The 25,043-nt window shown below is 35.0% G+C and overlaps 1 protein-coding gene across 3 annotated transcripts; it reads right to left on the bottom strand.

Moving 5' to 3' along the window:
• Positions 1–973: 973 nt before the first annotated feature.
• Bruce (BIR repeat containing ubiquitin-conjugating enzyme) lies at positions 974–25,043 on the bottom strand. 3 transcript variants are annotated; one of them, XM_070672652.1, is made up of 51 exons: positions 24,789–25,043; positions 23,471–23,790; positions 23,140–23,384; positions 22,691–23,030; positions 21,024–22,551; positions 20,722–20,896; positions 20,365–20,583; positions 19,765–20,194; positions 19,529–19,679; positions 19,261–19,411; positions 18,958–19,182; positions 18,619–18,873; positions 18,233–18,515; positions 17,996–18,157; positions 17,288–17,593; positions 15,969–16,265; positions 15,655–15,869; positions 15,385–15,541; positions 15,081–15,272; positions 14,728–14,948; positions 14,282–14,529; positions 13,932–14,107; positions 13,666–13,853; positions 13,442–13,583; positions 13,099–13,258; positions 12,521–12,899; positions 12,312–12,438; positions 11,972–12,130; positions 11,596–11,753; positions 11,261–11,483; positions 10,777–11,077; positions 10,487–10,662; positions 10,203–10,401; positions 9,887–10,114; positions 9,286–9,801; positions 8,883–9,153; positions 8,488–8,747; positions 8,113–8,395; positions 7,635–8,020; positions 7,358–7,507; positions 7,043–7,220; positions 6,792–6,937; positions 6,444–6,686; positions 6,121–6,342; positions 5,801–6,022; positions 4,318–5,691; positions 3,959–4,179; positions 3,280–3,519; positions 2,973–3,161; positions 2,755–2,889; positions 974–2,656 (listed from the first exon to the last, which is right to left on the bottom strand). In XM_070672652.1, exons 1-51 carry the CDS (start codon positions 24,964–24,966, stop codon positions 2,363–2,365), a joined length of 14,244 nt encoding a protein of 4,747 aa, XP_070528753.1. In that variant the 5' UTR covers positions 24,967–25,043; the 3' UTR covers positions 974–2,362. The 3 variants fall into 3 exon arrangements, with proteins under 3 accessions (XP_070528753.1, XP_070528754.1, XP_070528755.1); XM_070672653.1 differs by having other exon boundaries at positions 19,774–20,194; XM_070672654.1 differs by lacking the exon at positions 17,288–17,593.

The raw sequence follows: 25,043 nt of genomic DNA, 5'->3' as shown, positions 1-25,043 counted from the left end.
TAAATAACTAACCTGCGTTAACCTCGACCTTCCCAGCCTGTCCAAAAACTTCCATTTCCTCCCTGTCGTCGTGTTGATAGAAATAATAAGCTCTGATTTTCTGGAACTCTCCTGGCATCTTGGCGACAGGATACACTTCCGCGCGTTTTTTCGTTGAATAGACGTTTCCAGAGTGCAACCGAGGACTCCATTTTAGTCGTAGATTAACAAAGGACGAACGTCGACTCGCAGGTCTATGTATATCGTGCTATTTATCGCGAATTTTGTTTTCTGAAAAACTGAATGATATATCGTACACGTCTTGCATACTCGCGATTTCTAAGAAGGTTCAAAAGCCGTACGTCTTACCTGTGACACTATTGTCGCGTATAGCACTCGTCAAGACGTTATGAGAAGTTAGCTCAACAGATTCAAATTCGTCAAACCGCCACCTACCGTAGCCGTGTCACACGCTGCGACAGAAAAACGTTTAGCAATTGTCATAAAAAAAAAAACGTGAATCTGATTGGCGTATGCTCCTAGATTCGAGCGAAATTAAAATCGTACGCCAATCAGATCGATGATTTTTAGAGCAGTTCCAGAGTCACTTTTTTAGTTGAACGCGATTGAACTATCTTGAATAGACGCGAAAATTGAAACAAATTTCTTGACTATATTTTCAAAAATATCTAGACATAATCCAATCAGCTCTTGATTATTAATTATTATTGCCTAAAAAAGAAATATTAAATATTAAAATAACGATAAATGTAGAAAGATTTTAAAGTAACTTTCGTTTCTTTTTAAAAATTGGAAAGTAATTATTCCATTTCAAATATTATTTTAAATTTTTTCAAGAAACGGAATTACATATGTTGAATAATAAAAGTATGGAAATTAATTGATCACTTGCACATCGTTTTTCTCCTTTCAACTTAAATGTAATCTCAAATTATAAACGAGAATAAATCCGAACGAAAAAACAGGGATCAAAAACTATCTCAAAACAATGTGACTTTATTTCGTTCATATGGTCGATTCATATGAAATTTACGTGTACTAAGTAGCTGTTACAATTACAAAGAGCAATTCTCGTTTACGCGAGAAACATACCACCTGGTCTTTCGTTATTTAGTTTCTTTTTTCTGTTTCCAAGATACTATTTCTCTCTTCCAAGTTGTTTCGTTCAATCGACATAGAACACGTACTATTATATTAAACATTATCTAAAGACGTACCTAGATCGTCGTCTCGTTCAGATGACAGTCATCATTTAGATTCGGTCGCATTGCGCACAGGGATACCCGCTACATCATTAACTCATAATTAGTAGCACTTGCCGCGAACGTCAGCTTCCGCGCAATATCGTGCATGTGTGGTCTCTTCTTTGTCGCCCGTAGCTTTTAGTAACAAATTACTCAATGTTTAAAAATGGGTCGTAAAAATGATTACTTTGAAGAAAAGATATTTAGCGAAAAAACATATTTACCATATATCACTTAGTAAAGTATAATACTATATCGTAATATATATAATATATAAATATATTTAAAAAGAAGAGAAAAACGCGTCAACAATAGAATCAAAATAATATATATGCATCTATATATAAAAGAGAAACAAACACTATAATTGCTGATAAGGTAAAATATGTCGTTCCATAGAAAACATATATATTATACGTATAAGTATACGAAGTACGACAGTGTCGTTCTCGGAAGACACGAGCGACAAGGAGAAGATGGTTAATGTAATATTTTAAGATTCGCATGAAAGTGCAGCTAATTCAGAGTTACGCTACATAAACGAGGAACATGTATAATAAATATCGAATAACAGTTGTGGTACTTATGGTAGTACGAAGTAGTAGAATGCAGCATACACGTACTATAGCAGCGGCTATAAAAAGTATCTACTACGCACAAGTTTATTACATTCGCGCTATTTATTCTTTGCCTCTATATTTATTTCGTTCTCCCTTTTCCCTTTCACTCTCGTTTATTCTCACACATTCATCAATCACTCGCTCTTTCTCTCTCTTCTCCCTCTCTTCTTTTTCACACTTTCTCTCTATAGTAAAATTTTACTCGTCTTTCTCGTTCTACCACACCTTATATTTTTCTACCTACATTTTATTTTCATCATAATCATCATCATCATCATTATAATAATTATCGTCATTATCATATATTCGGCCAAAAGTCATTACTGCTTTTTTCCCTAAACGCCTTAGCTAAACATCGATAAATTCGGCCGCTGGACAGGATATCTGCACTTGATTTCAGTCCGTTGTGTTATCAGTTCAATGTCCATTTGATCATCTCGTAACACAAACAATAGACTCTTTTCAAAATGTCCAACAATGTCTATTAACATCCTTTAGCTATTCACACATTTTCGAAACCATCTTCTCCATTTCGACGTCCGTGTCGATGTCGTGGTGTACGTGGCTACTTGTACTGCTATTGCTGATTGAAACCATTGTATTAGTGGTGATAGGGGCAGCCACTGCGGTTGTCGAAGATGCTGTAACCGTCGACGGCGTATTCGGTGTTGTGCCTGGGGTCCCTGACAGTTCGATAGGCGAACCTGGCGACGCAAGTGGTTCAGCCAAGTCCTCTAATCCTTTGGGCGTTGGCAGTTTATTCAGTTCCTCTCTCAATAGTCTATAATGTCTCTGTGAATATACAAAGAATAATCGCACGATAAAACTACAACTATACAAATAAAAAACTTTTTATTTACTCTATTTTTTTTTTCAAACACAATGCTTACCCTTAAAGATAATGCATTGAGAGAAATTGTACGACCTGATCTACGATCTGATCCATGCATTTCCATATCTCTTATCCATCCTTCCAACTGTGCGACAATTTCATGCCTTTTTATCCAAAAATGGGTGTGTATTACCTGTTGCAAAATAATCGAAACTTTATTATATAGCTTTATATATAAAAATGATAAAAAAGAAATTAATTTCATGTGTAATATACCTCTTTAAAACATGGACAGGGATTGCGTATTTGATCGAGCATTGCCCACTTGGCGGTAGCTTGACAGATATTAGCATTGTACTCTTGACTAGATTGAGCACCGCTAGACGTACCCCGTGACCGTTCGTATCCAGGTTCATTGAAATAAGGTTCGGATACTAAGATTAACGATTGTATCGACACTAAAACCTGTGGCAACAAAGTAATAGCGGTATTAAAATTAATTTTCCTCTTATTCTAACTTTAATAGTCACAAAAAATTTATTTAATTAAAAAAATTACTGATCTTAATAATACAAAAGCTTACTTGAAGAAAGCTACTCGTATGCGCATTCCATTTCTCCTCAGGTCGACCATGCCAAGTATTCAGAACACTGAGACAGACTTTCCCGTCGTTATATAAATTTGGATTGAAACGCACGGTATGACGGCCAGTTGTCTCTAGGTTTATTAACATCGGGCTGTTAGGATAATCAGGAGGGAAGTACACGTCAAACTCAAAACAGCCGTTTGCGTACGGCGTTTCTGCTGGCCCCGTTATGAGTACCTTTAACAATCGTATATATCGTGTCATATTGCAGCATACATGCGAGACATTTGATTTGCTAAATTCAATTTTGAAGCACTAACATATTGACGAACGTGAAATTTTTTAGTGTTATTAGAATGCAAAATTATACTTAATTAATAAAATAAATCTTGTATAAAACCAAACATTTTCAGAATTTTTTCGTGCTACATTTTCAATAAATGATATAATACTTCTGATATTTCATACGATAATAATTAAAATATTGTCTGTATTAACAATAACGTTACTTTTTAAATCTAAAGATCAAAAAGCTATTAGATGACTAATTAATCCTGCTGTTTTTTTATATGATATTTAAAGTCATATTCACGGTTATTATATATTAAAAATGGAAATGAATAAAGCCGAATGAGACAACAGAATTAAGTCGAGTTTTATGGAAATGATGATATACCTTCATGATATCCAATCTATCCGCATCACATCTCACAAATACGCTGCTGCTGTAAGACAGAGGTAATGCTGTCGAGAGCGTGACAGCTTCTTGAGCTAATCTCTTCACTCGTGTCGGATGACTTCTTTCGCCAGCAGCCCTCATATTCGATTCGAAGTGATACGAAACCGTAAATTTATAACCCCCGCCGTCAGGATTCTCGGTAATCATTTCATAGGTATCTAAAGTGTAAATATAAATATTAATTATAAATATTATTTATTATACAAATAATACAATTTTTATTTACCTCGATGCAAAAATATTTAGTAAATTTTCTATTCGAAATAAACGAGGGTTTAATTAAAATTGTAACTTACCAAATTGCAGATTTTTCATTACTTCCAAGTATCGATGCTCCAAGCTTGAACGCAACGGTAATTCCGGCGCTGTAGGACTTGATCCGGGTAATTCTTCGCCGACACCGGATAATCGACATGTTGCGTTTTGCACTATAGTTGCACTTTCTTGTATATCGGGGATTAACGTGGCCAAGCCTTCGTCTTGCTCGGTATCGTCGGGATACTTCGACACTACTTTCATATTCGTTTTATTGCCTCTCGTGCGATTTATCTTGTTCACATACGTATCCACGCATACTTTCATGCTCGACAAAAGAGATACTACAGACGGTTCTCCGGATCTACCGCCGCGCGGTAACAAGAGCGGTGCTAGTTGACTGGAGAGAGCCATAGCACGGAGCAATTGTAAGACCGCGCGATACAGAGGTATGTGCCTGGCCATATCTAAAACGGAATCGTTTCGCAGGTACGACGATAACGCCGGTAGTAAGCAAGAACGTGCCAGTAAATCGGGGAACGTAGCTGGCAGCTCCTGCTGCGGTTGTCCACTTCCCGATGTTCCGATATAACTCGCGAGAACTTGTAGTAGCACAGTCACGTGCTCGTCCTCGCACCGTTGACGTAGCAATGCCTGCTCAACATTCCACGATTGCTGCGTAGACCCAGTACCGAAGCCAGTACCCTTTGCCCAATACAAATGTGAATTGTCATCGCTGCGTCCTCCGCTGTTCCCACTACCGACGCCACTGCTGCTCTGACCAGTTTTATGTTCGGCTGAGCCATCGTTCTGTCCCGTTTGGTGTGTAAATATCGCGAGGCAGTTCAACAGCAGAAGCATAGCGCCCACTTCTATAGTCGTTCCTCGTAAAAGCAGTCCGTCGTCGGTAGTTGGTGGCGTGGCGTCCAGCAGCTGCTTTAAAACTTGAAATGGCAAAGTCGGCAATGAGGCAGCTAACGGCGAAGTCAGCACTTCGCCGCCTTCGCCATCGTCCGAAACTCCGAGAGCAAGCCGCAAAAGACATTGTGCTCGTTTCTTATCTCTCAACAGCACCTCTGCGTAACCGGGTAACCTCAAAAAGAGGCCAAAAGCTGCGAGAGAATGCGGAGGGACATACGGAGCAGGAACTGACGTTTTTGGCGGACAATTTGTTCTACCCTCCTCTAAAGCTTCGTAAATGTCGTCGTTTGTCTCCAATTTTACCCAGTCCGCGTCAGTCTGTTCCGGCGACGGTGACTTTTCGATAAAGAAAGACGGCCTGCCAGGATCTGGATATACCAATGGCAGATGACGTGCCAACACCGCCAATCCACCCCCAGCGCTGAAAACGCCTAACGAGCTCTCTATGCTTCTATAATTCAATAATTCGCTATCGTTCTGTTTCGCCGCATCTTCTGCAAATAAATGCATAATGGCTTATTAAAATATTATTTAACTTTAAATAAACAATAAATAAATTTTGGTATATACCGTTGACAAGATAAATAGATAAAAATTATATACCTTTAGAGTCTTTATTACGTTGACGTAAGATGAGATGTAGGCACGGTTCAGACAACGAAACACCACTATCTTCGGCTATTGCCAAGAGTTGCGCGATGGTAAGCTGAGGCGGCAAGGGAGTATTAGGACGAGATGAATGTATTAGATACTGCTGATTTGTCGTGTTAGGTGCGTTTGTCTGTGTACTATTAGACGAGGCTTTATTTGTTACCAGTGTTCCATCTGTAAATTAAAAAAAAAATAAAATTTGACTGCATTAATAATATGCGAACTTAAATGTGTATTATAATTTTTTTTTTTTTTTTTTTTCCTAAACGTACCAGAATTTAAACGTGTTTTTCTAATAATAGGACCACGAGCTTGTGATCTGTTTGACGCTTCTTTAGCTCGCTTGTCTTTCGCTGTATTTCCAGCAGCTACGCTGAGTGTATCTACCACTAATGCCATTCCCGATTCCCAAAATTCACGAGAACGATTGTTACCATTGGAACTTGGTTCGTTACCCTTATACGTATTCGGAAGTAACAAAAGAAGCCATGTTCCTTAAAAAATAAATTTAATATAAGCATATTAGAATCAAACATACTATTATATTTAATAATTTATTAAATTGCTAAATACAATTGTACTTGCGCGTACATACCTGATACTTGTTGTAATATATCGGCAACTGTTGCTTGTGTCGACATGTATAATAATTGATGATAGTGACCAAGCGGATAAGCAGGATGTGATGGCATGGATGGCATGCTATGATTCGATGTAGTTGCTGAAACTTTCATAGGAGCTTCCGATGTTACAGAAACCAACACTTTTTCTCCTTCCAAAAGTAACTGCAGAATTAATCTCCGCGTAAATCCAGAAATGCCGTGAAGGTACCGCACATCTATAGTAATTATAATATTATGTTATTTAATCGAATTACTTATTAAACTTATAAAAAAAATAATTTAAATTATACATAAACGATCTTCGATATTATGATACTTACTTGAAGTAGCTCGTTGTTGGGAAATAATTTCGACGAGAAGCGTTGCTAATAATTTTTGATTAGCCAAATGACACCAGCAGCATCTTGATAAGAATTTAATCATAGCGCTTTCCATTAATGCATATGACGCGCTTATTTTCGAACAACTGCAATTTACAATTGAAAATTAAGGCTCGATTTGCGTTGTACAATTTTTGCATGTCCTTAGATATCTTTTCTATATCGTATATGTAAATATCTAAAGAACGTACCTTGATGCAGACGCAGATGGACTTTCAATAGGACGATTACTAAGAAGTGATAAAAGTGGTAACCAAAAACCACGACCCTCTTCACCAAGCCAATCACGCATTCTGCCTTCCGTACACACGAGTGTTAGAAATTCTATCACTACTGCTATACTTTCGGGTTTTGTCATGCATAATCCTCCTAAAAGAAAAAAAAGAGCATATATTTTGTGTACAAATAATACTTTTTTTTTTTTTTTTTTACAATGCGTGTATAACATTACTTTCTTTAGATAGGATTTTTAAATGTATAAATTTAATAATAAACTTTTAACTTACCGGAATAATTGTTCGACCCAGAACTAGAACCTGCCGCTTTATCACTGTCTGTTGAATTGACGTCTTCAGTTACATTACTTTCATTGCTATCACCTGATGCCATTTTGCTATCTCGTTGCTGTTGTTTAGATTTTTCCAAATTACAAAAATCTAGATGTAAAAATTGTCACCATTAATCAATCTTTGTATGTAAAGCACACATTTAATAAAATTTATTTTAAATTTAATAAGATTATTTAATTTTAAATATAAATTTAAATATAAAATTATTTAAAACCTGTGATAGCTGCTGTCAGTAAAGCTGGAAGACCGGAATCGATTAATTGCTGAGTACCCGGTGATGAACGCGCCGCTGCGGCGACAGTCAGTAATTGCCCCTCCGTCAAATTCAACGATTTGTGCTTCAGTAAGACAAACTGACAGTACCACCCCTCTGCATTAATATCGCCCTTCTTATCATCCGTCTGTTCCTCATTTTTCGTACACTCGTCAGGTATAGATGCACTTGGATTTACTGTGATATTTGGTACTAAGATTTGCACCCACTCCAAAAGCAAAATTAATAAGGACGGTCTCACGTAACAAAAAGCGCACAGAACAGAATCGATCGCTTGCTTCAAGGCTGAATTGTTTCCAAGAGTCAAAGTCCATTTATACAATGAGCTGTTTAATAAAAAAAAATGTTCAGATTAATTGAAAAGCTTAAATAAAAAAGTTTGAAATATAAAGTAAGATATGCAACTAAATAATCTTACTAAAACAACTCATCCGTCAGCAAGACTTGTAGATCATAATTGTGATTTTGTTGTTGATGAGCCTTCCAAATGATAGAAGACACGCAATGAATGTACACTGCTGGCGGATTCACTGAATTGGGATTACTATTCGTTTGAGATATTCCATTTGTAGCCGATATTTGTAGCCACGTAAGAACAGCTTTCATACGAGCTTCTGTGCTAAAATCTCGAATGGAACACAATTGCTGAAGTAATTCAACGACCAACTGTACAATAGATGTTTCCTGGGAAGTCACAGTCCCTGTCAAATATTATTACAATTAAAATAATTTTAAATTACTACCGCTTTCCCTCCTCCCTCCCGGCAAAAAAAAACAGAAAATAAAGCGATACCTTGAAAGAAAGGGGTGGACCTATTGTTGAGTAAAAGACCAATGAGACGAAGTCCAAGCTCTCGAGAGTGTAAGCCAAGTTGTAATAGAACCCTCTCCAGATTGGGAGTAAAGAGAGACGGTGCTGGGAGTAACAGAAGATTGCAGCATGCCTCGACGAGGCCTTCGACTGAAGCCGCGGAATTAAGCACCTCGACGGCCAGATTACTGTTCAGCGTGCTTACCGATAAGCACTGATGCAGTAATCGCAACCAACCCAAGCTGTATAAACGTTATCAGAAATAATTTTGTGTTTTTCTAATTTTTCACAGAAAATAATAAATTTTTATCCCATTAAAATATTAACATATAACGTTAACGGTCCCTTTTAAAACAAGAGAAAATTAATTATGTTACCTGGTCTTCGTTAGTTGTTCCTCATCGATCGTATCCGGATTCGTTTTTATTTCGCCGAATGCGGTGGTACCTAGCAATCTTATCTGACTCAAATTGATATTTGTTGAATCTCGTGGTTTATATAGGCGCACTAATACAGAAGTTGCGACTTCCGGCTGTGCTAAGGTAACGCGTATGTACGTTAAACCTGCCGTTGGCATCGGTGGACAAACTGGCGTTAGTGGACCATTGCTTTCTCTCGAAACTTCAAGTGCTACAGCTGATGGACATGCTGTCAAACAAACATGCATTATTAAAAAAAAATAATAAAAATAATTTTGTATTAAATTAGAATTATTTTTCACCAATTGCATTTTTTTTTAACTACAAATTCTTATTATAAATTCGAGTGTTATATACTTACTAGATAATGCTGTGAGATGTGGTTGTAACTCTACTTTTCTAAGTAGAATAGCGCATGGTAAAGTGATAGTAAGATCGACCCATGCTTCATCGGGATAAAAATGGTACGACCACGCCGGTGTTCTCGCACGTTTGTGAGGAGTAGCATTTTGTATGAGAACATCTGCCGGTTGTGCAGTCGGATTTAACCAAGATATCGAGCCGAGAGGTGCAAAATTTAATAAACCGTCGTCGTGAGTTTCGAGCGAACTAACACCTTTTTTGCTGCTGTTTGCCATCATTTGCATCACGTTTGGCGCGTTCGACAGATGTTCCATAACAAGAGCGATTACTCCTGATGAAGTGGAAGCACCAGCGGTGCCGCTATTACTCGATTTCACAAGATTTTCGCAAAGTACTTTTACACCACCCATTGCGGTAAAAATAGATAACGATGAAGCATTATCCAATACCCTTAGGATGTACCAAAGAAGTGGTTCAGATAATTGCATAACTCCTAATTCAGTTTCTCCGCATGCTGCAAATAATTATGTTTTTTTTTATTTTTTAATAAAATTAAACAGTGGAGAATAATAAATGTATTATTTAATATAAATACTTACACGAGGAGAGATAATGATAAAGCGGCTTGAGAACTAAAGTTGGATCGCTAGCCTTCTTCGTAAGAGTTGTTAAAAGTTGAAACGTTGCATCCGGTATCGAAGCCGGATCGCCGAGCTCAGTAGTTGATGCAGCACTCGCACTTTCGCCTAGGAGCATTGCTAATGAAGATCCTGTACTATGGCCGAGAGCGCCTAGTAGACGCATCATAGTTGGCTCGTGTTGCAGAACTTAAAGATAAAGATTTCATTAATAAAATTTAATGTTTTATAAAGACAAATTAAAAAAAATTATATACGTATATATTAGTATAGTTACCGGTATCAGCAAGGCAAGGTACCGAAGATTTGCTAGTTTTAGGTTGTTGTAAATGAAAAGAATTTCGTTGTTCAGCCGCTTTACTTTCGTCTGTTTGCCAAGTATTCGCATTTTGAGAATCACTTGTATTATTCTTAGAACTCCATGTTGTTTCAGATAATTCCATTTCCGCCGATTCTTCTGAATGATCTTGGTGAGCCTGGAAAAAAAAATAAAACATTTGCAAAAATATTTCTTAAAACATAAACAAAGCAATCACAAAAAAACATAAATAAAATACATACATTCGGTAGTGGAGTCTGAATAAGTGTGCACACTAATTTGATGAGAGCTACGATTAAAGTATCCCACGATGCGGGACGACATTGTCTTGCATCGCCGCCGAGCACACAAGCAAACAAACCACCAAAACTACCGGATTGATTAGCTGAATCAACCGCACCTCCACATTGTACGCCAACTAAAAAAAAATATTCAGCCTTTAAAACTCTTGCAATTTTTTTTACAAAGATAAATAACTTTATTACTATTTTTTTATTATTGGTATTTATTAATTTTTTTTTTTTTTATTTACCTTCAGATCCTTTGACGTATGTCGAAACCAGTACACCAACGCATTCGGATATGCTCATAGCGATGCTCAAGTCAGTATTCACATAATTTAGATTAACTACTGATGTTATTAATTTGCATTGCGCGTCTAAAGGACCTTTTCTTAAAATAAGAGGCCCGCTTGGTTGCACAAGTTGATAAACCACTTGCAACAGAAAATCCTTCAAGGAGTTACCTAAACAGCTATCCGTTGTAATGACATCACACATCATTTCTAGCCTAATGAGAAAATCATGCAATGCTTGGCAAACTGTAGGCCCGGCCTGAAATAAAAATAACACCGTAAATAAAATGTGAAAAAATATTTTTTACACATGTGTAATACATCATTTCATGGCAATAAAATACAATTCCTGAAAGACTTTAATTTTTCCAAAGTTGTCAACACATCAATTAAATATTACGTATTATTAAAAATTTATCATAAAAAGAAAACATATACTCACCATAATATATTGCTTATCCATCGTACTAATATTTAATCCGTTGCCAGAAAGTAGGCGCAATAACATAGGGCCTGTATTGCGTTCTTTAACAATACAACTAGCCATAGAAGGACTATTGGGTGCAAAGCCATCCAAATCTGAATATCTTCGTAACGGCTGATTACAGACAATAGTTAGACATTGCAATGCAAGACACCAAGCGCGTAAAGAAACCCCAGTGTGCCTTAAAAACAATTTATTTATAAATTACGTATTTGGAAAATTAGTATTACCTTTTAAAAAAAATTAAATTTTATTACTGTAATGTATTCACAAAAACTTATTCGTAAAATTACCACGAGAGTGCAGATATTAGGCTGGAAATGCCTGCTGGGCTGAGTGGAATCAAAGGTATTAAAGATGGATCAAACTGAGAATTTGGATGTTCAGTAGCAGCGTCCATATTCAGTGCAAACCAAAGTTGGAGAACAAGTTCCAAGTTCGTACTGTTATTCTGTTATATAGACATAAAATAAAAACGTATAAATTATATATTATTTAAAAAATTATAGTTAAAAAATTAATTTATTAATTAACATGTATCAAAGTTCATATTATTTTATTTAAGAATAAACTTTTCGACCTTTCTGACAAAGATAAAAATTGTCTAATCAGTGACGTGATTTAATAACACATTATAAATGTATTTTACTTTAAAAGTAATTAACTCACTCGTAGATATAAGTCGGTAAACATCTTTTCAAAACATCTTGTTAACATTGAAAGATTGGAAGGAGTAGGATCAGAAAAATTCCCGCTTTCTTGACTTCTGTCACTTGTTTCAGAGCGTAAGAACGGTTGTTGGCAGCAACGATTTGCTTCTGTCGGTACCTATAACATAAAATATAATATAAAATTCGATTCTTATAATATTCTTACAATAATTATTTTTTAACAACGATCATTCATCTCTTTTCTCCACTAAGAAAACATTTAGCGCATTTATATTTTAAGAAGCGTACCAAAATTAGAACAATAGATAAAGGAAAAGTAATATAATATACAAACTAACATGTATTATTGCATTTATGCTGTGAGGTAGATTGTACATGCCGACCGTAGACAATATCCTCAATGATATTTCTACGCCCATTTCAACTCCATATTCCAAACGTGCGTCCATCGCTAAAGAGATACTTCTAAAAATATACAATTTATGAGATAAGAATTTTTTTATAAAATTAAATTGTTTAATTTTAAAAATAAAATATCTGTAAATACCCAGTAATCGCAGAGGTTAGAATTTTCGATACTGTGCTGTCTTTCTTTAACATATTTCTGCCACGTTCTAATATATCATCCAGAAAATCTTCCAATTCACTATCATCGGATTCCAAAAGAGATGGCAAATAACCGTTGGATTTTGACGTGCCGGCGGTGGTTGAAGTTACCACTATATTATCCTGTACGTCTTCGTCTCCATCACCTTCAGTAAATCCTTCACTTAATGTAGTAGCAGAAGGTGCGCTAGTACCAGCAACATTCGAATCCTCTTCTGTTGCACGACTTTCGTCTGTATGATTTCCTAATGAATCCAAAACCTCTTCCGACGGACTACCTTCATGCGTAGAAGTACATGCTCTAGGATACAATCGTCCTCCTATAAGTTAAATTTTGTTTATTTATTTTATACCTTAATTAAATCATTTAAGATGTCTTTCTAATTTTAAAGAAAAAAAAAAGTCAAGCTTTTAAAGTACTTTAAAATTTCAGTATGTAAATAAAATATTATTATTGTAAATTATATGTATATAATTAACACATTTTAATAAACTATAATAAATATAAATTGTAGTCACCTTCTAATAAGTCCATTAGAAGACAAGAAACAGCATGTGATGACCAGGCAGCATCAGACGTATCCGTTGCCAATCTAATTAATTTCAAGAGTTGTTCTTCTGTCATGAGCTCACACAAGCCTATAGCGGGACGTGTAGATACTACTAGTCTAGCGACTACCTATGTGTGATAATTAAAACATGTAATTATAGATATGTGTAATTACAAAGATATTATATATATAATAGGCCTAACTTTACAACTCCTTTATTTATTCAATTAATTATTATTAAGAAATATCGAAAGGTTCACGTTCAAAAATAATAAAATTCACTTTCTAAGTTTTTAATTAGCAAACCTTACCTTACAAGCTAACAGAAACATATCCACATTAGCCGAATTATGTAAAATAAGCGCAATAAGACCACGAGCCACTGGTAAAACATTTTGATGAGATAGATTTGTCACATTATATTCAACTTCTAAATCCATGACATCCGATTTGCTACAAATGTAAAATTAATATATATTTTTTAAATAACATTTTTAAAATCAGTTTAAAGATTGAATTCTTATTTTCTACAAACCTAGTATTAGATCGCGCTTGACTGCAACATGGGCTACGAAGTAGCGACTCATTTCTCTTAAGAATATCCTTGTAATGTTTTGCAGAATGCTGTTTTAGTGTCTTCTTAAAATACCGTTCTTGAACCTTCAGAGTTGCTTCTACTTTATTGTATAATGTAGCAGCATCCGATAAAAGAGTCATTTGTCCCTAAATATAAATATAGATATAATTGTTTTTGAGCAATTTATAAATTACCGAGCGAAAACAAACGCACTCTATACATACTTTAGATGCTGCAGACTTTTTTGCTTGTTCTAAATCATGAAGCTGCTGTTTATGATGCAATAAACGTTTTTGTAACCTTTTACGATAGCTACGAGAGGCTGACGAACGGTTAGCATTGACATATCTTCTTTGCATAGCTGATTCCCCTTGAATAAACTCCCAACGGGAAAATAAACCTTCCCAAACAAACGTTATAATAGATATATTATTTTATTACACAATTATAAAAAAATAAATAAAAAGTATCTAAGTTTGTGTCATAAGTTTCTTTCATAATTCTTTTTATATTAAATGTAATAATAAATAAAATATTGTAAAAATTCTGTATGTAAATCTTATATATAAAATACCTTGCTCTCTAGTTTTCTCGTGATTGTCCTCGAAACAGGGTGGTGGTGCAATAGTATCTAAGCACACTGATAGAAACAATAATACCCAGCCGATCAAAGTGATGTCCAGTCGACTGGAATTCGATGGTGCGTTCGTAAGCGGAGCCAATAATTTACCCAATGTACGAACCATGGCTTCAATAACCGAAGATTTATTTCCTCCGGCTATTAATGATTTTCGTCCAAGAAATGTTAATAAAATAAACACCCTAAAAACAAAATCCGATTATTAATACATGTGTGTTTAATATAACATTAAACATATATGTTTAAATAAGTTATATTGAGATATATAAAATTATAAAATAAATAAAAATATCTTCCGAAATTTTCTTGCTCTTTTGATTTTTGTATTTTATGCAATATTTACAAGTATACGCGATAAGTATAAATATTTTAAACCTCACCTATCTTGCGGGAAAATATGAGTAGATGCCGACGAATAGAGATTTATTAAAGTGTTGGCTAAAAAGTTGCCCCACCATGGTTGATGTCCTGCCATGCCAGCTAAAAGTGCAGCAGCATGAAGTTGCAAACGTGGGGCTGGCGTCACGACGCATATCGAATGAAAAAACTTCTCACAAATTGCTGGAGTGAAAACTTCATATAACGACGTTGGTCGGTATACCTATGTTAAAAAAATAAAGCCACTTTATAAATTAAATAGTAAAACAAAATTTTATGTATTAATATTTAAACATTAAAAGCGCAAATAATAATTTTTTCTATTTGTACATTTAAAATTTATGGCAATACGTACACTAGGTACTGGACCAATTTCGTATACAGTATATAATAAAATGTCAAGCAGAGTCTCTTCAAGAACTCGTAATTTGTCACTAGGTGCGTTTGCAAAAGATGTTGTTGGTATATTCCGTAAACCCCTCCACCATTCAAGACGTCGCCAGACACTTCGTACAACATTTAATTGATGTTGAAACATAATACATTCCTAAAACAACATAACAAATTATTATATGTACGGAAATTAATCAAAATTATATTATATCTTTCATTAAAATAGTAAACTCGAGTCATTCTTATCTAAAAATAACATAAATTACCTGATATGTCGACATTATTTTTGCCGATGGTTGTTCTTTACTTTCATTAGATATTTTATTATAACACAAATAATTTTGCATATGCATAATATTAGGGGTTTCCGAACACAGTAATGGATCCAACAAAGTTTTTAATCTCTCAGTAGCTAAACTAAATCTGAAAAAAAAAAAAAAAAATTACTTTAATGTATCTTATTAATTAAAAACGCTTATATATATGCTTATGTCCTCTTATTACTTTCTTTGTTCTATTTGAATTATGTACAATACCTGCATTGTACATCTTCCGCTAAAGCTGATAATATGTTACATTGTGTATCAATGGTAGCTTGTAAAGAAGAATCAAAAATGTCAGCGTCAAATGATGAAGCATCATTTACTTCAGAGTAATCTTCTCCGGGTAAAACTACCATATGTCCGTAAAACATTCCTAATGGTATTTTACATGTAGTTGTGGACATTCCATAGCGTCCTATTGTGGTGATCTAAAAATCATATTAAATAAATATTAATTTAAAAAATTATTTGTAATTAAATAAAAATATTATTAAAATAAAAAGTTATAATTATTAATGTATATTTACCTTGAGATATCTACATACAGGCGGTGGTTGAAGATCACAGACAATTAACGGTTTATTTCCAATATCGCCTGCGACAATAAGCCGCGTACCATCTATTTCTTCGCTTTTAGTCCAAATATCTATAGACAGCGATACCAAATCATTGCACGAAGGTATCATCAGGTCAGTCAGTAGTATCGGTGACCCAAAATCTAAAATAACGAATCGACGTGCTCCCGAATGCATCCGTTCGACGACCAACGCTTGCTGTGGTGGCCAACACAGTAACCTTCCCCATGGAAATGTAATGTCTTCTCGCTGCAACATAAATAATTTATTAATCTCTGATAAAGAATTTTCTAAGCTTACACACTTCCTAAACGTAATGTACCAAAAATATAAGAAAGCAGAGTCTATTTTATTCACTGCAGCAGTTATTACTGTGGAAAAGGCAATTGCATTTCAGATATAGGCATACTGAAATGTATAAAAAATTATGCTATGTATGTCTCATAATTTGCGATTATAATTTTAATAACAATTTCTATATATATATTATTTCAGTAGAACACTAATAAAAAACAAATTAATTTTACATAAATCACAAAAATTGTCGTTCTATTAAAGCCACCAATTATGAGACATATCAAACAATTAAATTAGAAAATAGAACATAAATTACAATTTTGTAATTTTCATATATACACACACATTTGTAGATTTGTTCATTTATATGTAAAGAGAGATGAATTTGTTTAGACTGTTTTAAAATTTTCATCTTGATTTCCGTGTAGTGTAATGTAGTATGTACATAAAAAAGAAAATAAAATTCTATGTGATGTGTTAAATCAATATAATAACTAGCCTTAATTGCAATAAACAGTAAAGCGAATGTATTTAAAAAAAAGTGTTGGCTGCATGTACATATAAAAAATTGCGAACTGTCTAAACAATCGTATTAATGTAACACTAATTGACAACTAATTCCTTGCTGTTTACAAACTTTAAAAAAAAAAAAAAAAAACCAGAAAAAACCTATAAATATCTAAAAAAAAAAAATAAACGTAATAATTGCAATAATTATATGTAAGAATAATATTGTTCATAACATCGAATACATAATTTAATAAATTTCATGTAACTCATGCAACTTGCACTTAAAATCATTCAACTGCGCTTGACAGATAGAAAATTTTCTAGAGAACGAGTGATTCTATTACAACCAGCATATTAATAAAGCGATTAAACGACGAAAGGACAGTGTATCACTGAACTGAGAAACAGGAATATATATATGCATATATATAAGTAGTGCGTGTGTCGTTGTCTATGTAATCTACCTTTTTAGAATTGCTCTCCTCAATTTTGTTTACAGCGGTATTGATACTTTGTACACATGTCTTTTTTGTTACAATGGGAGTTAATACGAGTGAGCTAGGCAATTTATTTTGTATGCTATGCCAAGCAGTCTGACTATCACCAGACATTTCGTTAGCTTCGTCATAGTCTGATTGTTCATCAGGTGTGAGCAATAGTTGCGGAGATGGCTTCTTTAGCACTCCTCCCGTATATATTCTAAGCAGATCGCTTAATGTAGCTGTTGATTTAGCCTGAACATGTGGTCCTAGCGATCCAGCATCCAAGTTCTACAATTAATATTTCTATCTGAATTAAAATTCATCTACTCTAACATCTATACTGTATATATGCCATTTATCGTAATGATTTCGACCAGTCATTACACAGCCACTGTTAATTACGAAAGAACGTAATTTGCCTTGCCTATTCTACGAACGTTGAAAATTTCTTCAACGCATTATTTCGCAGATTGTATAAATTTTATAATTGTGCTCGAGTTTGTTCGAATCTATCGTCCATGACCTAATTGCCACAATTGCGCGAGATAATATTATCGCTATTACTAATATTATAACATTTTTAAAGTAATGGTTCATTTGTTCTCTCTTCCATTCTCGTTAGAAATTAATTCACATTGTTTTATCAAAAATATATGCAATTTGTAATAGATTTAAAATATAAGGACTTACAAATGTATGATGTATCGTTTTAATATCAGGTACACCGTTGTTACTTGTTCCTGTATTATCATACAAAGTGGGTCCGATATTAATTGTGTTCATGCCAGGATCGATTTTTTCCATCTTGGTGCCATCAGAGGCAGCATGACAAGTAAAATGAAGAGGCTCAACCTAATTAGATTTTTAAATATTAAAGTAATGTGGTACACAGTTAATATAAATTATTTTATTAAAATAATACTCTACCTCGAGAAGGCCTTTCATATTGTGGTTAGCGCACAATGCCTTTAATTTGCTGGATATTACAAATTCACTAGCCGGATGCGTAGGCAGTGTGAGTAGATCCCTCAAATCAATAGAATCTTGTGATATTTTGGAGTGTACAGCACCTGATGATGCAACAGATGGACCTGCTTGCTCACTTGTTACAACAGATGCATATGTCACAGGTATTGAACTAAACTTTGGTAACATTGGTGGTTCTAAGTCGAAAAGTTCCGTTTCAAAAGGCGTATTATATAGACCGAACCTTGAAAAAAAAAAAACCCCCCGTTAATTTATTAAGATTATAACACAATAAATAAAAATATATTAAATTAAAATATCAAATTTAAAAAAAAGTTAAGAAATACCTTGTAGCGAGCAGTAAATGATAAGGATTCACTCTCTTAGATATTTCAGTGGCTATCTGTTGCACCAGAGAAATACACTTATGAGCGATACTGTAATTTCTATCTAATGGCAAAAATCTAGTAATGAGTAATTGAAGCCATCTTAGTGAACCAGCCCAATGAACTTCTACTATTGATGGCAGCAAATTAACCAATGCAGAAAGCATGGCTTCGTCAAAGGTTTGAGCCGGTGAATCTTCTATATTATAAAATCCTCTAAAAGAATAGTATTTTTTTTTTGTATTATAAATTTTTCAAATTATGTATTGTAAATCAATATTATTATAAATAATCGCTCACCCGCTACAAAGAACAATCAATTTAACGCATTTGTGCGCTATACTTCTTCCAGCATGCAAGAGACATGTTCGTAATAAGCTGGGTAATCGTCCTTGCACGGAACGTATTGTCTCTAATTGAAGAGCTTTAATGTCCGTACTATTCTGAATACTACGTAATCTCGTTAATCTTATCGAAGCTACCCATATTAGAATGTCAAGAGCTATAGATTGTACAACAGGAGATCTAAAAATACATTTATTTACATATTAATTTTTAATAAGTTTAAATTATTGTTAAGTTTTTATTATTTTTATTACTTACTCGACAGGTACTTGCAAGCATGCGACATTCAAAAGATTATCGACAAAGGTTTTGGATTCTAACATAGCACATCTCTGCAATCTTTCATCGGGCATGTTAGTAGGATTTACCGATCTCACAGTGATGGATATTTCATGAATCCAATTGCAACCTTAAAAAATATAAATGTATATAACATTTCGTAAATTATATAAATTCTTACATATTATATACATAAATTTACTTTAAAAATTATTAAAAGATTAATAAATTATTAGATTATACTTACCAACGTAGCATCCTAACTTTTTGCTGTTCGCACCTTCATCAAATCGCTCTCCAGCATTAGGAGGTACAAGCGGACGTATTTCAAGTGTTTTCAGCTTTTTACAAATGGGCGGTTTACTTTCTGCTAAATTTGCTTTCGATTTCGCAGACGTCTTAAAAATAAAAAAGAAAATATTTTAATTAAACACCAATTAAATCGAGTATAAAGATAGAACGTAATAAAAAATTGATAAATACATTACTCACTCCATCCTTTTGATCTATTAAAGCTTTAATGTGAACGAGTAATGTTTTAGCTTTTGATCGAAATAATTTCGGACTTGTCAACGTTACACATCCCGAACGACAAGATAAATCTACGCAACGATGCAAGTCGATAGGACCACATAAGATTTCGGTGTTATGCTGACGTTGATATTCCTCTGTGACGACCGGATTTTCGCTCTTTTGTTCGGATCCTATGTTAAATTCAATTCTCTCGTCAACAGGAGTAGTTAGTATCTTCTGATGACCGATCCTCTTTATATTTTGTTTCAACAAAGTAACTTGAATAGTCGGTAACTCTTGACAAAATGCATGCAAGGTAAATCGAACATCAACATGTCCTATATTTCCTGCTGCAGTTCGTGGCAAAGTAAGCTCAAATACATGTTCATCCCAAGTAGTCCTGATATAACATACAAATATATTAAACTTAATGTTTACTTTTAGCTGTGGATTCGTCATCCATTTTTTTTTTAATTACATTAATTTATAATTTAATAGTTTTTAATAAATATTTTAATTAATTAAAAAATTCACGATTAAAAAAAATTAATAACATTTATGATATCTTACGCATCATTTTGCAACCGCCATGTTCTTGTATGATGCTGATCTTCTGATTGATGAAGATGTTGCGGATGACGTCTTTGTCTCTGAGCTTGCATCATTTCACTCCAGCATGGGGGAACAGTTGCACTATATGCAGGGGAATGTCGACTGAATCGTGTAAGTTCATATAACAGCTCTAAATCCCAGTAAGAGAAATTCGATTTATGCGCCAATAGTTCATCGCTGAAACATTAAAAATGCAAACATTAACAAATAAATATAAAAAATATTACTTTACACAATGTAAAAAATACATTATGTAGCTCTGAAAATAATAAACTATTAACAATTTGAAACAAATATTCGCTGCATGAAACTTACTAACAAATCGACGAAGTTGATGTACTAGGAGCTATATTTTCACAAGTACAACTTCCTTCACTACCCATATTCACATCGTCAATGTCGTCTTTTTCTTCCGCGGAGTCTTCTTCCTCCGCCGTAATGAAGAAATGCAATGTTCCATCACTCGTGCATACACACAACCTTTCTAAACCTGAAAAAAAAAAAAAAAATTAGTATTCTTTAAGACATAAATTTTCGACATAATTCTCGTAAATATTTTAGATTAATCCCCTAGTTGCTTTCATTCATTTTTTTTTATTAATACTAAGAACACTTACTGTTGCAATATGTCGCAGAAATAAATTTCTTTCCATCTATTCTTGCCTCTGTTACAGTCTTCAGCGTACTTAAATTTAATAATCTGACTACACCGTCTTTACATACAAGGGCAACTTGTCCAATAGGTTCCTGAATGGCTGAATTACTAGTGGAATTGGTACTAGAGTTAGTAGAAAACGATGTGCATTTTTGTTTTTCTTGAAGAGGAAGGAGTACGTGCTCTACCGGCGCCTGCTCCAAAGGCAATTCTCGCTTTACCAACGGTTCTGACGCCACTTTCACTACCGAGCCTGTGAAATCTAGAGCGTATACAAGTAGCATAGCATTCGCGGTATTCTCATTACTGTGAATTTCGCCGTTAATTAATTTGCTGGACTGGCTATCATTATGGTCCCAATACATGTAACTTTTCTGTGGAAAGAAATCACTTTCCTCGTCAACATCCATCTGATTGGTATTTAACGAGGAAGATTCGACAGAAGCGTTATCCGCCACAGGACACATCGCGACATACAGGTATCTCCCGTCTTTAGACGTAGTTATATACGTAATTCGAAGAGAATCCGGAGCGTTTATCGCTAGTGTCTTGACGACTACCGGTTCCGCCTTGGTAATTTTCATAAGGTCTAAGCTCTTTTTATTTATCGTTGTCAAATCAGATGTCGATGCAAAATGAGTCGGGCCATTAATAGAAGGAAAATTGGGATCATAAGGAGTCGACGATGTAGGAGCCGCACCAAAGGGAATACCGATAGGGCTCGAATACATGCCATTGGAGGACGAGGCGGTTAAAGTAGTACCCGGGAAGATACCGTCGTAATGCGGACCAACTACCGTATCTGAATCTACATCTTCAATAACTGGCACTTCATAAAAAATGTTACTAAGGAAGAGCTCTTGATACAAACTCTCTTGGCGTCCACCGTTCGAGCTGGCACTAGTTCCTGTCCCGGATAGAGTTTTCTTAGTCTTTAATTCTTTAGAATTGTCCTCTTTGATGGGTTGCGCCGTCGCAGCTTTATGATGAAAGTCGTATAGTACTAAGTAATGCAACCTCGACGATATGTACCTATCACCTGCTACTTTCATTATATCTAAAGTATCACTGGCAGCACTATTTACACTGTTCATCGCACGAACCAACGACGACGAGCTCGCTAGATCGCTTGAAGCGGCCCATACATTCTCTAAAGTTCTTAATTGCGAGGGATTATTAACTGTCACTGTAACCCCACACACTAAGCACGGCCGAATTTTATGCTCTGCTGTCTCAACATTTATAGATGACGAAGTTGTAGAATTAGTGCTTTTCACTTCTTCTTTCGAAATTACTGGAGATCCCACTACCGAAAGCGCTGTAACTTGCACTTTATAGAATGACGAAGGTTTATATTCCAAAAGCGTATCCGAGTCCGAGCCTAAATTCGTTAAATATGGAGGCGCCAAATTTCTCGTAGCACAAAACTGTATCGATTCCTTATTGTTTATTTCTTGATCCAAGGGTGAAATATAAAATGATACTTCTCTCTGTAAAATAACAGTATATTATACTACTTTCAAGAAAAAAAAAAAGAGCGCGCGAGCTTATTATTTTTTTTAACAAATTATTTATAAATTTAACCGCGATTTTTATACAGTATTAAATATGAAATTTCATATAGCTTACCTTCAATTGATTCGTTATATTCCAAATATTTACAAAACCATTGGAAGAGGCTGTAGCCGCGAGGCCTGTGACATTAGTAGTACCTATAACGTCCACTGTATCGCCTGCCTCACGAGCGGGAGCCGTTGCGAGAGTGACGGATAATGGAACATTCTGAGTATATTCACCCTTAACGAAGGGACATGCGGGCGAGTGCCTTTCATGCTCTGACCATGGCTCATCTGTGGGTTCCCAACACACCAAGCAGACGTTACAAGTGAAACACATTGCTCTATCGTCACCTGTAGCATTTGGCTCATGATAGAAACCAGCCTGTGCCATTTGGTCAGGTAAAGCCCATCTAAAATGTGAATTTAAAAATAAATATTAAAAAATTTTAAAATAAAAGTAATGTTGCTATTTTTTTCTTTAAACTAATATAAATCGTCTTGTATGACACGATTACATACTTGTAATTCATGTGTGGCCATTTTGGAAAAGTATTACGACGTGCTGCTTCACTAAACATTAATGCTCTATCAGTGGGGCCACCTTCTAATGCAAGACTAGGCAATAGGCCATTTAGTCGTTCATTGATAGCGGAGGCAATGGGCAGTGCTGCTATATGCCGATTTTGCCTTTTTAATTCCATCACTAAGCCAGAACAGACAAGTTTCAAAGATCCGTGTGGTAACTCCAAACATATGGTATTCCACTGCAATTAAAGTTTTGCATTACTTTTATATGTAGAGCTTACTCAACATTATACAAAATAACTTAATAAACTGTGCAAGTGCTTACTTTTTGAGCTTTTATACCCTTCTTCTGATTTGCCTGTGCTGTAACAATTTTACTTGAAAGTTCTTGCAACACCTCAAGTAAATGTTCTACACCTGGCAATTCTACACACTGTAGGCACTGGAGCAATATTGTTGCCTCTGATAACAATAGCTCCAGCTTTACAATATCCTCACTCTTAGAAACTGGGGTTTGTAGAATTGTATCCAACAATAAAACCCCATTGTAATCACTACGTATGCCAATTCCTCGGCCATCTGTATAAAGAACTTTATCTATTCCATCCGACAGATATATTCCTTGCAATTTTCCACTCGGTTTACCTATAACAATTGAAAATATAACATAAATCATATATATTTCAATAATTCATAAATTAATATATATTTTAATAAAGATTTGTAAAAAGCCTTAATACAAAAATCAATTTTTTTCACTGCATAAAATGATAACATTAAATATTAAAATCTCCTTATACCGACATTATTTAATCATAAATTTGTCTTATATATTTTTATAATTAAATAACATAATTTTTATAAGATACAAATATTAATATACACTGCCATGTTTTTAACATAATCTTAGAAAAACAATAAGAAATTATAAGTACCATTCAAGAAATAAATTAATTTTATTTCTTACATTTGTACTAAAAAATATTTCTTTATGACAACCACATAAAAATAAAAAAATTACTCATAAAAAAATATATCTTCAAGTACCAATTAAAATATAAATTGACTAGTCATTTGTAAAGAATAATAAAACCAGTTCTTATAAAGCAATCACAAAAAACATTGTCAGAATACTGTGCAATGCTGCTAATCATATCTTTATCTCTTTTTTTTAATTGTACTACATTATTCTCCAAAATACAAAAACATTTTCGAGTCATGCAAGACAAAGGAATGAGGAGGATCAAGAGAAGAGATGAAAAGCGCGATCGGAATAAAACAATGCAACTCCAGCACCTCCACTGGATTACAGGAGAAAGAACGGGCGATCGGGCGAGACTACCACTTCGGGGTGGTCGTTTGGCGCCGGAAAATTTCACCGAAACGGGGAAAGCGTCGCCGTGTCGTGCGTAATCGTACACTTCGGGAAACGTGCGCGACCTTGAGTCGCGGAGCCGTTATTGCACAGTATTCCGCAAACGTGGGGCAGACAGCCGCGACGGCGACGGCAACGGCGACGGCGACGTGGACGGCGATGGCGCCGACGAGGCGAGTCGCCGTTCACCCTGTGACCCTCGCGGGCTGAGGGCCCGGCACCCCCGGGGGAAATCGATCCGACGACGAAGGGAGCCGCATGCTCTCACCCGACAGGGAACTCCTCTGCAGGATCACGCCGGAGTTGACATCGAACACGTATACTTGTGCGCTGCCAGTGGTGATCAGCAGAACGTTTAGATTGGCATGATAGATTATGTTCTTGCACTCGGTGTCCACGTTCAGGCAGCCGTCTTCCTTCAGCAGCCACGGGTCATCATCAGCCATTTTGCTCACGCGGATCACGCTTTTCTGAAAAAGTTCCTCCTAACGCTCGGACATCACAAGAAACATGGCGCACTCGT

Source organism: Cardiocondyla obscurior, linkage group LG26 (assembly GCF_019399895.1).
Source record: "Cardiocondyla obscurior isolate alpha-2009 linkage group LG26, Cobs3.1, whole genome shotgun sequence".
Classification (NCBI taxonomy): Eukaryota; Metazoa; Arthropoda; class Insecta; order Hymenoptera; family Formicidae; genus Cardiocondyla; species Cardiocondyla obscurior.
Note: the sequence above shows the minus strand (reverse complement) of the source record. Positions and strands in the feature narration are given on the sequence as shown.